The sequence below is a fragment of the Micropterus salmoides genome, unplaced genomic scaffold (assembly GCF_014851395.1).
Source record: "Micropterus salmoides isolate LMB-PRFRI ecotype aquatic unplaced genomic scaffold, ASM1485139v1 Ms_hic_scaffold_13, whole genome shotgun sequence".
NCBI lineage: Eukaryota > Metazoa > Chordata > Actinopteri > Centrarchiformes > Centrarchidae > Micropterus > Micropterus salmoides.
Genome location: NW_024040374.1, coordinates 7153791 through 7170152, shown reverse-complemented (window position 1 = coordinate 7170152; position 16362 = coordinate 7153791). Strand labels below are relative to the sequence as shown.

The 16362-nt window shown below is 39.2% G+C and overlaps 1 protein-coding gene across 1 annotated transcript in view; it reads right to left on the bottom strand.

Annotated features, from left to right (window-relative positions):
* Positions 1 to 16362, bottom strand: part of LOC119900379 (collagen alpha-1(XXIV) chain) — a 92348-nt gene that overhangs the window by 62321 nt on the left and 13665 nt on the right. The window contains exons 3-7 of the mRNA XM_038715258.1: positions 13402 to 14756; positions 10396 to 10449; positions 7708 to 7761; positions 2232 to 2285; positions 732 to 785 (exon numbers count right to left, since the gene is read on the bottom strand). Of these exons, the coding sequence (XP_038571186.1) occupies positions 732 to 785; positions 2232 to 2285; positions 7708 to 7761; positions 10396 to 10449; positions 13402 to 14756 (1571 nt within the window). The remainder of the gene's footprint in view (positions 1 to 731; positions 786 to 2231; positions 2286 to 7707; positions 7762 to 10395; positions 10450 to 13401; positions 14757 to 16362) is intronic.

Below are 16362 nucleotides of genomic sequence, written 5' to 3'. Positions count from 1 at the left end.
GTCATTAAATCCCTGACCCTCAGCAGGGTGCCTTTCCTCTTTCGAATGACCTTTGATCTTGACCTTGAGCCTATCAGGTTTAAATGAGGCATCACCACATCCTAACAGCCAGCTCTGAAGCTCTGACTAAATGAGATGGGGCAGCAACCCAGATTCACAAAAAGACACTGTAGAACACAGTATGAGGTAGATTGATGAAGTAAGATGACAAATTAGCAAGAAAAGGTTACACATACATATATATATATAACACACACACACACACACACACACACACACACGTATATTTCTTTCAATCGAGATAAAGATAGACAGAAAGACTGAAGACAGGCAGGGAGCACGGTGGGCTGTAGACCCTGACAGGGTAACCTAATACTGACCACAAGAGTCCTCCGCTAATGGCTGTGGCTTACACTTGGGGGAGAACAGAGAGCGCTGATACAGTGTGTGTGTGTGTTCGTAGGAGACCACATGTAAAAGTGTGTTACATACATATTTCCTCACATGCATGGTATTAACTCGTAAACTTAACCAAAATTTATTGCATGAACCACTAATATGTGTACAATACCTCCTTTAGCCTTACACCAATACAGAGGATTTAAAGACAAATGCTGCTTTCAAAGTAAAACATTAGCAGCAATAGATTTCTTAAAAATAAAAATCGTTTCTGACAGTCTCACCATCAGCTGCTAGTTTAAACACAAGCAGTTTAACATACAAAATCTTACCATTAGACCGGGAAATCCATCCAGCCCAGGCAGACCTGGTGGGCCTCTGTCACCCTATTGGAACAAATGAAAGAGAGAGTAACATAACACTTGCAAAAAATTGGGATGCAATGCACACCATCATAAAGAGGTGAAAGGAGTAAGATATTTGCAAAAATCAATCTGTTGATTCCATTACAAAAGCTTTATTACTTGATTATAACAATGAATACCTTTACAGTTTAGTTTTCTTACAGTTAACCCAGATGTTTTAATTAATTAGGTATAAATGACTGAGTACTTATTAAATCTTCATTTTCCAGCCCAATCTCGGATGACTAATAAACAACAGGGAAATGGTCAAAAAACTATTCAATATTTAGGATTTAGGGGAAAAAAATCTAATGTTTTTCTTGAGCAGGAAAAGGTAGTGGATTTTCAGCAGGTCAGTGAAATAGACAGTTAAAAATAACTCTTTAACTTCAGGTGGTGTCTGCCAGAATAGAGCTGATTCATATTCAAGATGTTTTATTCAAGCTGCTTCTAATCAAAACCATATGCTGAACAATATTTGGCAATTCCGAACAATCATATAAGATGGTAGGTGAGAGGGTGAATATAGATTACATAAATTATGTTAATCCAGACAAACATGCTAAGAAAGGAATAAAGATACAATGACTAACAACTGACACAAAAGAGAAAGACCTATTATGAAGGGTGACAGTGTAGCAATATCTTGTGGGGATGACCTCAGGGTTAACTTGGATAAATATAAATATTTTTAGTTTTAAATGAAATTTAATATTTATCTGTCCCAGGATCTGAAAGGAGAAAGGATGCCATTTTTTCTTAGGGGATTTCTATGAGTGCAAAGATCATTAAAACTTGAGAGAAGAAAGACAAATAGAGAAAGATACTTTTGGAGCTTAATTAGTTCAAGACATTTAGTGCAGTACTGCTGAGGAAAACAATTATTGTGATGATGTTTGGAAGAAAAAGAGACAAGGATGGAGAGAGAGTAGAGAGTAAGAGAGACCAGCTGTGGTGACACCAGACAAATCAATGATAACAGAATGAGTCAGAAGTACAGAAAGGGGGTTTAAAGGAAGTTGCTAAATGAATAAAAGGGAATGAGGAAAACCAGACTCTCAAACTCATTTATCAGGCACAGAAATTTAAAAACCCATTTGTCACTATCCACAAATAAAGTAGTTAGTGACTTATCAGGTGCAGATTTGGTAAATCATTTTTTATTACTCATAAACTGTTATACTGTACAATCTAAACCAACATCTTAGGATGCTATTCACAATGTTTTGTTCAAAATGTTGTGAAGAATAGAAGTCTAAGTATTAGCTCAGGTAAAATGTCTCAAGATAAGTATCATTGACAAAGGAATAACAGACAGGAAGATGAAGATGAGAGCTACGTTCTAAAGAGATCAAGAGAGGAAGAGAAACACAGAAAGCAGCATGGAGGGACAGGGACTGACACAGAGATCGGTGGCAGATTTCTTACTTTCTCTCCTGGTGGCGCCTGGCCTGGAGACAGCCCAGGGTCTCCCTTTGAACCCTAGAATAGAAACAACATCACAGAGTAAGGGCGCCTTGAGCACCTCAGTTTAGTTCCAATTCATCACATACTGATAGCACCAGTTACAAATTATGGTTATGAGTATCCTTCACATGAACAGCCATTGTTATTGCCAGCATTAGAGCTTGATATTTTATTAAAATAACTGAAAGATTCAGATTTTGAGAAGTACAAAGATTTGAGACATAGGAAGTAAGGTAAGTAGGATACATTTTATTGGTTTCTCTTTCTCAAAATCTAGACTGCTTTGCCCATTACTCATTACTTCCTGTTGCAAAACAGATGTTGCACCCTTTACACCATAAAGGAAGCCAGAACTTTCACAAAACGAAACCCATTAATGCACAACATAATGCAGTTTTCTTTGATAATGTCACAATATCAATGGTGACAGTGACTTTATCTATAGATTTATATGTTTTATATAAATAATTTTATATGAGTTCCCCTTGCCAGATATTTACCACTAAAGTATTTCTAAATACCAAAATATGATAATATAACTGAGATTGTTGCTAAAGAAAGCATATTTCAGTCCCAAATTTCAGGATTTGAATTTATAACGCTAAATGCTTTCTATTAAGGCTATAACCAAGCAGCACAAACTGTGGCTTTGTGTAGAATACAATGTGGAGATGCCTAAAGACGCAGTTCCTGTTAGTATGATGCTAGCACCAAAAAAAAACTGTATTGAAGTCAACAGGAAAGATCCACAATCAAGTTTTCTGTTAGGTGTGGTGTTTACCACACGTCTGTTCAAATTAGGATATTTTGGCTCCAAAAATCTGATGATATGGCAGCGGCCATAAAAGCTCCAAACCTCATAATGCACCATTAGAAATCTATGGGTGAAGTCAAAGATGTTACATCCATATTTTTCTATATACAGTCCATGGTAAAAACAGTTTGTTCCATACATGACACCAAAGGCTTCAAACACAGTAAGACACGGTGTTGGTAAGCATCATCCACACTGGAAAATAGTACCAGACTCTGTAAGTATGTGTGAGGACACTTTGTGTTTGAAGAGACCACTTCTGTTCTGAAAATTCCTGTGGTTCATCCTTAACCTGGAGCTGTTGCAGTCTGAAGCCAGTCAATGGGTTAGGGTTTTCATCCACATTTCTGGGCAGTGGCTAAGCAAGTAATGTAGCAATGAAGTACAAATGCCTTTGTGGATCTGGACCTCACTCAGTTTCTGTGTCATCCCAGACCACATGTGGGAGAATACGTCAAAGAGCCTGCCAGAATGGAGCTGATGTTAACTGCGTTTCCAAAGAACAGCAATGTTGCAGTTCAACAGACATGGGTCTCAGGGTTTTTCTTCGAAAACTGATATGGATTAGGTTCAAGAATTTTTTCTATGGTCATCAATCTAAAATATAAAGTTTAAACACAAACATTAGGTAGCGCTGCATCTACAGAGGTGTTATGAAATGCCAAAGCCGCAATGTTCAGAAACTACCATATAATTTCAGCACAACTACTTAATTCAATTATCTGACTTGTTGCTGTCAACACTGTACATTTAATGGTCATGTTTTGTTGTGGCATGTTTTAGCCATTCCAGTGGGGCAAGAGAAACAGCCAAGAAAATACATCATTCAGCACACTTCAAACATTCTGCTCATCAGGGACACTAATGACCAGAAAATAGGTTTGGATATAAAGAGAAGACCTCAAACCAGTGTCAGTCAATACACTACATTATCTTCTCTGATTGTTCAAAAATTTGCTGTGTACATGAGAAGAGGTGGGGTGGTGATGGGACAGTGCCTTGGTGTGGCAGATGAGGGTTTGATTCCCACTAAACATGTCCACAAATGCAAGACACTTAATCCATAGCTGCTCCCGAGACGTGCGACCTCTGATGTATAGAGCAGTTGTAAGACTATTTGGATAAAAGTAAATGTAAATGTGTAGTATATATTTCTGAATATAAAATGCTGGCAACTGTCTAAGACTTTCAGGTGGTTATTGTGTGAAGTGCTAAGCCATTGTTTGACACCTTAGATACGTATATTCTCCTCAACAGTTGTCCGTACCTGCTGCAAACTGATATTACAGTCTTGGATTGTGAGCATCATATTTCCATAGTTTTGACTGACAGCGAGTGAGGCATAGAAAAGCTTGGGGAAGAAATTCTACCACAGCATTAAACCATGGTTCCTTTCTGTGTGAAAAAAAGAGCCAGCAGTGCATGAAGCAAATTGAAAGGCTCTTTTAAGTCCTGCAAGTACATTGTCATAACATTTCAGACTGTGCTTAAAACTCATGTCAACTACGTTCAGCATCGAGGATGATATTCCTCTGTATATGTTCTAGTAACCAAACACATTTCAAGAAGGAATCATTTTCCCAAACTGAGACAAAGAGTCACTCAATCTCTATTCAGCCCCCAGAAAGGGATTGGGGGTGTGAGAATGACTCACTGACAGGCCACTATGGTATTAGATACACTGATTTTGTTTCGTATGTGTACACAATGGCCCCATATTTCATAATAACCAATCTGAGGCCCTTAGCCAAATGTCCACAGTGTCCCAGCAAGGTCAGAGGTGACACAAAACAAATCCATCTATCTCTCTGTGCTGCTTGCCTAATCAAGCAAAAACAAAACAAGGAAAACCGATCATTCTTCTCTTTATATGTGTGGGGTGAGTTAGGCCAAGAGATCATAATTAGTGAAAAGTACTTTTATAAATTTGTCTCGTCTTGAGCTATATACTGTACATAGTAACTACAAGTCCAAGTGAGGAGCTATCCACTTAAAAGAAAAACAAAGACAAAGGAGGGGAAGATGGATCATACATTTATTCTTAAGTGTCTGCTCTTATAGCATGACTCCCACTGACAGCATGGTGTATGCAACCACTCTGTGGTAACCAGTCGGGACCACAGTCACCACAACCATCTGCATGGAGCTGCCCACATACTTGCTCAGTTGTAGCAATATCTTTTTATTACATCTGGTCTCATGCTGAGAAAAGCTTACCAAAGATTTAAAAATGCTTTCTTTCGTCTCTTTTCTCTTTATATGAAGTCAGTGTCATGGCTAATGAGCCAGGACTAGCACGATTATGCCCTGTGGTGAAAACGCTAGAGGTATGTCATTTAGGCCAACAACCATCCTTGTCTCCTCTGGTCTTTCCTGTTACACTGTGACAACACAATGGCTTATTATTATCACACTTGCCTACATTTGGCTGTGTCTGGTTTAATCTCACTTGCACACGCTCTGAGCAACAGAAATTGGCTCTTAAAGGAACACAGCAATCTCAATGGCATAATGGATTCCATTTGATAAAGACTTTAACCACAGCAGATTACATTATTTTCTTTGTTCTTATTATTTGTGAGGGTACAGGACAATTCGGCGACCTGGTGACATCCTTAAAGGTCTAAAAAACAACCCAAACCTGAGAGGTTTGACAAATTCAAGTCAAGCACATTTCACATGCGCAATGTTGGTTTGGATCATGGTTGAGCCTAAATATATTTAAATATTAGAAGTTGATGACAAGTACTGATGTCAATATTAAACTTAAAATGACATGCTGATTACAACAAATAAATTAATTTTGTCATCAAACACACACCACATCATTCTGCACCCAACCCATCCATCCCCCTATCCTCCCGAAGTACACACAAATGCACATGTGCATCAGGAGTGAACAACAACTATAAATAAAAAATAAAAATTTCTGTGTTTTGTCCGTATCTGATGACTAGCTAACTAATAGTTAATGAGAAATACATTACCACTATCTACATTGTTAATATCTAATTTTAGTAATTAAAAAAACAGAGGAGAGGAGATGGTTCACACCATAACCACCTGAAAGTCTTAGACAGTTGCCAGCATTTTATATTCAGAAATATATACTACACATTTACATTTAGCTGATACTTTTATCCAAATAGTCTTACAACTGCTCTAAACATCAGAGGTCGCACGCCTCGGGAGCAGCTAGGGATTAAGTGTATTTGTATTTGTGGACATGTTTAGTGGGAATCAAACCCTCATCTCCCACACCAAGGCATGTGTCTTATCCACTGTCCCATCACCACCCCACCTCTTCTCATGTACACAGCAAAAACAATCAGAGAAGATATTGTAGTGTATTGACTGACACTGGTTTGAGGTATTTTCTTCATATTCAAACCCATTTTCTGGTCATTAGTGTCCCTGATGAGCAGAATATTTTAAGTGTACAGAATGATGTATTTTTTTTTTCAAAAAAGTTGATTAGAAAGGAGTCAAAGGAAGGAAAGGAGTCAACTGTTTCTTTTTAACATATGGCTGTCGTAGGCCTATTTATTTATTTATATATTCAGAAATGGAGTACCTTATTCTTGCTGCACTTTAGCACTTTATCTTCTTTCTTATTCCACTATTGTAAAACCGGAGTCCGTAACATTTTAGTATTTTATGTATTTTGGTCTTCTTGTATCTATGTCTGTCCTGTGTCTATGTTATGCTGCAGAATCAATTGCCCTACAGGGGCAAATAAATTTTAAGTAAGTAAATAAGACTTAGATTCAAGCTAGCTACAATTTCCTTTAATTTTCTGTAGTAATGACACCATATTCTCTAGCTCTCTGCTTGGTGATTGGTAGGCCGGTCTGTTACAATAACAATAAACTTCTTCAGGCAGCAGAGAGAGTTTGTCACCCCCTTCTTTGACATTGTTCCCAAATCCAACCAAATGTACCATTATAAACAGTGGTGCGATCAAATTTATTACCATTTCTCTGACAGGAAATGACATATATATATATATATATATATATATATATATATATATATATATATATATATGAACGAACATGACTTTGAAACTTTAACTGAGGGTGCAACCTGCCACATTACATAATCAGTTATAAAACAATTGTGGTGTGACAGGAAATTTAATCATGACCAATGGACCAAATGTCAATGGATTTCCATTTCTTTACCTAACAGGTTCACTTTCATTGGCAAAAGGTAAAAGGTGTGGGTGCAGAGAATGACAGTGACAACATTGCAACAAGAGATGTTTCTAGCTCTGAGTGAACTCATCTGGCTCATCCACACCCACAGATATCAAGCAGAACCCTTTCTGGCACTCTCAGGGAGCTGTTTATGTCTCCCTAGCAGGGTATGAAACTAGCACCTGACACTTGCAAAACAAAGGGTAAATGTTAGTTAATGTTAATGTTATGGTTAAAATTATATATTCCATTTTGCCAAGTACCACTGACTCTGTGTACAAATCTAAAGCATCCTACATAAAGTTCAGAAGTGGCGGACAAAAAAAATTGAGTGGCTGGCACAGGTGCTCAGTAACCTGTCACACAGGTGAAGAAAAAACTTAATTTCAGAAGATGCTCCCTACAATGGGAGAAGGCCACTCACCTTTGGCCCAGGTGGTCCAGGCTGTCCTGGGTTTCCATGTGGACCAGTGGGACCCTGGAACAGATGCAGTCAAAGAGACAGAACACAACATTAACAGCTCATTATTTGAGATGAGTCATAAGACAGCTACAATTCAGGCAGCAATCTGAACTAAAGAGAGATAGAAATCAGAATATTCTTGTGAAAGAAAATAGTTGCTCTGTAATCAGTGAATACTATAATTCTCTTTTGAACCTCACTCAGTATCTCACTATGCAAAATGCCTTCTGGCATGATCAATCATGGAAGCCCTCACTCTTTGCATAACGTTACACAGACTGGCCCACAGGCATAATTTGAAGAGTGGAAGAAATATACTTGAGAATACAGTATACAGGGCCATGGTTGACCTGTCTTCTGACAGACATCAAAGTAGTGGAGCTTCCGTGATTGGTCACACCACGCCGGTTCACTTCTCAGAGAACCGGGGAAACCCTGGTGATCTAAAATTTCCTCAGAATTGCACATATAAACATACATGTGTTTTTATTGTATCATGTTTGTTCTTAGTGCACCAGTGCAGTTTCACTCCTTCAACATCACAGGTATGCAATGAATGCACAACCACACTACATTCCTGCACATCTGTACCCCTGCTGTTTGCAGGCCGTGCTTTCTCTGCACTACAGCCAAGAGACAGGAAGAGGGATCTCTCTCTTTCTCACTGTCATTTTTAATTTCAGTAATCTGGGCCTGGATTCCACATGAGCAATATGCTCATAGAAAGTTAAAGAATAGAAAATGAACTCTTGAAGCTCAAAAAGTCATCATTTGGTTGGAAAATGTGGTAAATAAGTGTGATAAGAGTCCTAAAAAAACAAAATTAACCAATTTCTGTGGGTGTTACAGTGGTGTGATAGTAGTAAAGTACTATTTTAATGTTATCAGCTAGACCAACTCAATATTTAAACTGCTTAAAATAAAATAAAAGCCGACACCAAATGGTGTGCCCTGGTTCATAGGCTCATAGTCTGATAACGTTAACAATAATAGCAAGCAAAAGTAGTCTGCTGCTCAGTGCTGAGACTGCAGAGACACAACCACAGTACCACACACAGCCCTCAACTTCCCACCACATAATGATTTCAACCCTCCCTCTGTCTCCACTTTATGACTTAGCCTATGGGGTTAAGAGTTCTGTATCAGCTATGTGCCTTCTAAGCCTTTTACTAGGAGACATGTTTTATTGTCTACCAGCCTGTTTTCCTGTCTATCTGCCTTCTGCTTGACATGCTCTCTGTTCAAATACAGTAGAACATAAGGGCACTTTCAGACCGACTTGAGCCCTGCATGGAAAAACACAGCCTTCTCATCAATTTGAAAGGAGCCAGGAGGAACCAGCAAAAAACGCTGGGTTGTCTGGCAAAAACATTAAACCTTCCTGGATTGTCGTTCATTATCTCACAGGTCCCTTAAACAACCCCCCACCAACACAGCCTTGAATGGCTGTTCTGCTGTAAATCTCCTCTATGAGGGGAATGGAAGCAAAAGGGAAAATGCTACATCTGTATGTTACTTTGGACTAATGTAATGTAGTTAACTCATATAGAAAACCACACACATACTTGTACATGTAATAAATGTAGAAAGAAACAACCCAGCTCATGTACATTATAAACATGTACTAACCACATTTTCCCATGTTAATAAGCAATGATTTGTCACTGACAATTATTCTATTATTATGTTCAAAACTGTCTTAAAGTAATCAAGTATTGAGTTAAGTTTATTGCATATTGTCTTTCATAAACACTAACACACACTGAAGATATTTATATTCCGTGAGCTAAATCAGCCATGGTGATGGAAGAGCCTCTACAAAGACCATGAATAAACTATTTATGCACCTTCCCTGTAACACATGCCATATCCATTTAGTAAAATGAGTCTTGTTCTGTTTAAAGATGCCTCCAGGGCCTGTGGCATGATTGCAGGATTGCATCATCACAGCCTTGGCAGTTACATACACTGTAGTCTCAAGATCAGAGTGGAAACACAGCCTGTGACGTTGACGCTGCTGCTGGTTGCACCTGGTTGCATCTGGAACTGTTTGGTCACTCAACCTTTATGCTCCAAAGGTGCAGACAAGTAAACAATGTTGCCTGCATGCTCGAAGCAAACTATCTAATTGTAATGAGCCTTTACAAATGCAGGCTTGTTCCTAAGTTTAATCAAGCTAACCACAAACATGTCTGTCAGCACCTCTTTCCCAGCAGTTACAGCTGAATTGTAATGCCTAATACAGGAAAAACGCTTATGGCTAGTCCCATAGGTCCCACTGTCATAACAAAAGATGAAAATACAATCCTTAAGTCTTCCCTGAATGTGTTAGTGCTGTTGATTAGGTCATTCACTGCCTTAAAGGCCAATAAACCTGGCATTAAACTCTTTATAGTGACTCAGTGATCATACCACAATATTTTATGATCTATGATGGCTCCTTTAGAGAGGCCAGCATCTCAAAATATGTTAATAAACAAAACAAAACAGCCCTGTTAGTACACTGTTGTATTTTCATCTTCCTCTCATAAAATATTTGTTCATATAATCAGGACTGGTATCACTCTAGCAACTAAAAAACACATATGTGTTAGTTAATTTAACTCTTAATTGTTGCCTGTGTACCATCACCTTGCGCAGGTTACTCACCCGAGAACCTCTTTTTCCTGGCGGACCAGGTAAACCAGGGGGACCAGGAGGACCCTAAATCAAAGTGTGAAAGTGAGTGAAATAAGAGAATGTCGCAGAGAAAGAGGGAGAGAGAGAGGTTGAACAAAGAAAAGTAAGACAGAATATGTTAATGGAAAGCAATAAAACAGAGTTCACTATCTCTCCACAGTGATGAGTATGTGCTATATTTATGTAAGAGCTATGAAGTTCAAAGAAAAGAGCCAAGTGTTTTCAACTAAAAGCTACATTAGGAAGGTAGAGTTAAGATGACACTGACACCACCTGCCTTTGGTCAGTCTATGGGAATAATAACAATACCTTGTCATGTAAAAAGGTAGCATGAAACATATGGATTTGTATGCAACAATTGCATATCATGTTCTGGTAAATGCAAAATGTAAAAGAAAAATCACATATTATATTTAACTCACATTAGACCATTTCTTTTTCTGTTTTGATGCCAAAAAATATTATAATATTCAAAGATGTATATATATTTGAACTGGGGCCATAAAATCTGAACATTTTATAAAAATGTGAATATATAAAAGGACAACTGCAAACAATATTTCATTATCAACCAGCCCTAAATACTGCCATGCAATACAGAACAATGCAAAAATATTGAGTCTGATCTTGTACATCAGACCTGTAAATTTGCACTGTTGGCTGTATTTGTGATGTTGTGTATTCACGTAAGAAAAATTTTAATCTTTTGTTGTACCATGCAAAGGTTAAGAAGGGTTTTGTATTGGTTATTCCACCCATAACTCATGCTGCTGATTATTATTATTGCTGCCAGCTTATTTTATCTAACAGCTCCTTAAAAATGCACTGGTATGTCAGTTCTGCAGTGAAATCAAATATCTTTAGATTTCGACCTTCGAAATCAAAAGCAGGATTGGCAAATCTCCCAATATTTTTTACATTATAGGGTACCATATTTAGTAGTTCACATGTAGTATTGAGTATTTTATTTACTTTTCTGTTGTTGTATTCTATAATTGTTGCTATAACAAAAGATTATAATGTAGTGCTGTGGAGCATCCTTATCCCCCATCAGAGAAGTAGATGGGCACAGAGGGAGATATGAATAAAGAAACAGCTGTTTGTTCCTCTAGACTCCCACACACAGACACATGGAAACTGTGACCACACCACCGCCTTTGCCACAACAACAGGGCCTGAAGAAACAGAGGCATTCATTAAAATGAGAATATTCACAGCTTTATCTGTGCTGCCAGGACAAGGGTCAAATCTTTCCCAATTGAGTCAATTTTAAGAAGTCCATTTTCTGGAAAGTTGAAGGGTAGGGTGAATCATCTTTTAAATTTGTTGCATTGTGTGTGTGTGTGTGTGTGTGTGTGTGTGTGTCTTGGATAATTACACTGAAACATGAACAGCCTATCTACTACTAATACTACTGTTCACCTCATGATTGCCAAAACAACATATAAAATTATTGTTGCTTTGACAACTTTACAGGGTTGCAAAATTTGCCTTTGAGCACATTGATGTATTACTCAAACTGGACTTCAACATCATATTCCATCCTCTCTGTACTTTCAGAATCACACCCACACAAACCACCTGGAAGCACCTTTCCTTTTTTTAATGCAGTGCTATTTTCAGTCTGAACCTCTGCTTATGTTTCATATCCAGATATTGCTGAGATCATGTCTCTAGAAATTACTCAGTAAATCTTTAAAATTGTGGAAGAATCAACAAGAACCTATGTAGTGTAAATAAACACCCGCAACACAACAACATAAGACATTATACAATGCTTAATCAAGACTTTTAACAGTGAACTAGATAAACAATTTGTCTATAGGGTTAGATATTTGCACTAGGGATTCATCAATCCGATCCACTGTATTGATATTGTGGCCGATACCTGCACTGCTTTATAAGGCGAATATCATCCCCTGTATTCTGCACAAAATTCTGACCAGTTCAAACAAAACAAAAGTCAAAAAGCATAAGATCAATGTAAATAATAAGTATTTTAAGTGCTAAAAATGTCAGTTATTGAACATTACTGAGACTAGAAGCAGCTTGTATACATGACAGTAATTACTGGTTATGTGGTTGCAAAAGGAGGAAGTAAACCAACTTGTTCTCAAGTTTAAAATAAGAGGCAATGACACTGACCTTCAGCTAACCCAGCATCATGCATTAAAGTGGTCAGAGTAGTCAAGACATACAAACAGATAGCAGCTTAAAAGAACAAGCATTCTGGCTAATAGATCAATATTTACAGAATTGTGAACCACTGGAAAAGGGCCTGTGGCTTAGACGGTATCATCCTAATAATACTGCAGTATAGTGTGCTCAGGCTCTGAGATGTGAAGATAAGTTACAACAGCTCAGTGCTGCAGGCACTTTATAGCTGAGGTAGTACTATGGAAACTTGTAGATGAGTCCGGACATCTTACATCATTGCACACACTCCTAAGTTTAAACAGATCAGATAGAATGACCTGAAACATTTCACTCGTGAAAACACAAGCAACACCTGAAAATCTGAGTTCTAAAAGCTTATTCAGACAAAGCTATCCTGGCAGCCTGCACACATCATAAGGCTGGATGAACTCTTTCTTGCCAGGATATATCTCCAGTCTTTAGATGAATTGTCCTCTCTAACATAAGGGCAAAAGTGTCAGGCAGTATTTCAGCAAGGGAATGACGTGTTATTTTAACAACTTGTAGATACATGAGAAAAGAACAGTGCTTGGACATGCCATCACCTCTAAATCACTACATCGTCCTGCCAAAATATTTTTTCATATATCCTGGGTGTATGTATGAAAGCCAAATTTTACACAGCATTCAAACAGTGGCCATAAATTAGCTTTGATTGCCTTGTATTAATATTTCCTCTCGATTATGTACAGCAATGCACTGACTTGTGTCTCAACTCTTTGAATACTGTTACATGAACACTCATAGCTCTGCTTGTCATTCATAACTTCAGTCACTTACCAGAGGACCTGGCTCTCCTTTGGGGCCACGGAAACCATCTTCGTAGTCATAGAAATATTCGGGCTCCTCATATCCATAATCATATCCTCTGGTGTCTACATCATCATAGCTGCCATCCAGATCATGCTGTTCTGAAGTGTCCACTTGATTTTCCCGGTACAAAGTGGTGCCATTGGCTCTCAGATGAGTCTGTTGGAGCACAAAGTCCCTGGAGCTGGTGACAGAGTTGTTCCTGAGTCCTTCCTTCACTCGACTTTGCCTGACTGGGGAAATCAGGCCTGGGGTAGCATCTGGAGTCTGCAGGCTCCCAGAGCTGCTCTCTTCCTCTGTGCTGTTTTCAGAGTGATCAGTGTGGGGGCTACTCCCTTTTGCCAACACAATTTCGGCAGTGGTGATAGTTGCACTATATGTGAGATCCAGAACTGCTCGCCCGCTCACAGTGATTATGGTGGGGCTCTCAGGCTGAAGCGAGGATGTGGTGGAGTGGGCAAGGGGATCCAATGTGGAAATGTGGCTCCGGTCCCCGACGTGAGGTTGTACCGATGGGTTCGGAGTTGAATACTGTGTGATCAAACTACCTGGGGACAGTTTGAAAGCTGCTGTGGCTTTTACGGGGGTATGATGGGTAGCTGCTACTCCAACGAGGGACTTTGTCAAGGGGCTAGAAGGAGAGTTATTTGCCTCAATATCCAAACCAGGATGCAAAGGCAATCGGTAAGTGTCGGCCAGCCGGCACTGTGTTTTAAGGTAGTTGCAGTAGTGCGCGGCAGCTTGGGCTGAGGGATAGATGTCTAGTTGGCAGACTCGACCATAGAATGGTGCCGCTTTGGAGTTCATCCTGCCCAGAGTGAAGAGACCCCCAGAATCCCCCAGTGTTTGAGATCTCCCCAGGGTCTGCTCCCACTGCTGCACTGCCCCACAATCCGCATAGAAGGACACTGAGCGTGTACGAACACCAACAGCAAAAGGGTGCTGGCGCCCATCCTGCCAGTTGTAGGTAAAATAGACGGGGGCTTTCTCTGCAGTGTAAACCACCACTCTGCGTGGCAGCAGCTGAATGCCAAAACGCAGCCTGTCCCTGCCATCTTTGACACTAAAAAGAAAAGCATTGTTTGCTCGCCAGGAGCTTAGGCTAACCACAACAGAAAACTCCTCACCAATCTCTGGCGGGAACAGACTGCCTGCTGGAGCCTCATAGAGGGAGTATGAGTTGAGTAATACCCCATATCCTGAAACGGGAAGATTCAAAGGTGAGGGAACGGTTGTATAAGTAGTTGAAGGTGAGCTTGTCCTCTCGTAGGGATTGTCTGTGCTGATTTGAGATGTGAGCCCCAATCGATAGAGGATATCCACTCCTGAAGGACAGAGGAGACAATCGTAAGGTTAAGATGCCAAGAGTGGATCATAAAGCAGGTAGGCTTTGGTTGAATAGTTTCTAAAACAATAAACACGCCCTGTACCAATAAAAATTCACAACTTCTTCCAAGATGAATTCACCAAAACAGGTTTAAATATGTGAAACAGTAATAGAAAAAGTATAAAGGCAAACTTTAGGGACTTGATGTTGGCTTGAGCTTGGTATTTGCATTTTTTGAGAAATGCACAATAGCTTGTAGAGGACAAGGCATCCACTGAATTCATTAGGAGACCCAAAATGGCAATACTATTAAAAGAAAAGAGTTTTAGACAGGTAGCCCAGCAGTCAAGACAACAGTCTCATACCATGCAACTGTGAAGTGCAAAGTTCAAGTCCTACTGGGGAGCCTTTAGCGCATATCTTCTCTTGCTCTCTTACATCCTATGTTTCCTGTAATTTACTACTATATATAGTACTACACAACTTTTCCACTTTTACATTCTGACTGATACAGGAATAGAGAAAAAACAGCACATACTGCCGGAAGTGAGAGCATGTTTTCACTATTTATCAGATTACAATGATCCTTGGGAATTATCAAGCATTTAAAGTCACAAACCAAAAACAACAAAAGCTCCTGAAAAAAATATAGACAGATTCTAAGCATTGTGTAGTTATGTGGGGAAATAATATGTAATTGCTATGAATCATTGCCTGTTGTTTGTATGCAATTGTTCTGCAAGATACGAAAATGTAATGCTGCAGTGACAAGATGTTTTTTAGGATTTATGGCATTTCACCTTTATTGACCTCACCTAGTTGACAGGGAGCTATAAGAATGGTCTCTAGCTGGACTTAACGTGAGGATGCTGTGGTTCGACGCTACTGTCTTTAGTTGTCTCAATTGTGTAAATGTGATCTTTTTGTTGAAGTCGTTACAGACCACCATAAGGTGCACTAGATATCTGTCAATATTAATGTAGTTCTCACTGTTTCCTCATCCATGGCTGCTGATTTTAATTCAAGAAAGATGCGTTATTGCTACAAATGCAAACAAATGTGGGACATAATTGTTGCTGTTCAAGTTAAATGAGAGAAAGAAACCCACTGGTAAGGCATTATACAGTCTCCCCGTGATGCTAGTGACCCCTCCCTGTTTTTCTCTTGGAGTACCAGAAAGACAGCTGTGGCCCAGATGAGTGGAGGGGACTAGGGAGGGATGGGGCTGAACTAGGATACAGGAAACCAGTCCACACAGCCTTTTTGAATCAATCCGCCAACAGAGATTCATGAGAGCAGCTCCAAATGGTCCTGTCATTCTTTTCCCATGCCCACAGGTAATACTTCAAAGAATTGATGTTAAGTCTGCTGACAGTGAGGCACAGCCAGGCAAAAACACTTAAACATAATCTGGAGATGGAGGATATTCTGTGCAGTTTCGGCTAAGTAAGAAAGTAATAGACAGATCACTAGGCTGGAGGGCCATGTGTTACATGTCACACATGTAAGTACTGAGCAATACAATACTTACATATTACAGCCAGCAAAAAAAATGACATTACTAACGTGACAAATGGGAACAAGGATACCTGACACACATTGTA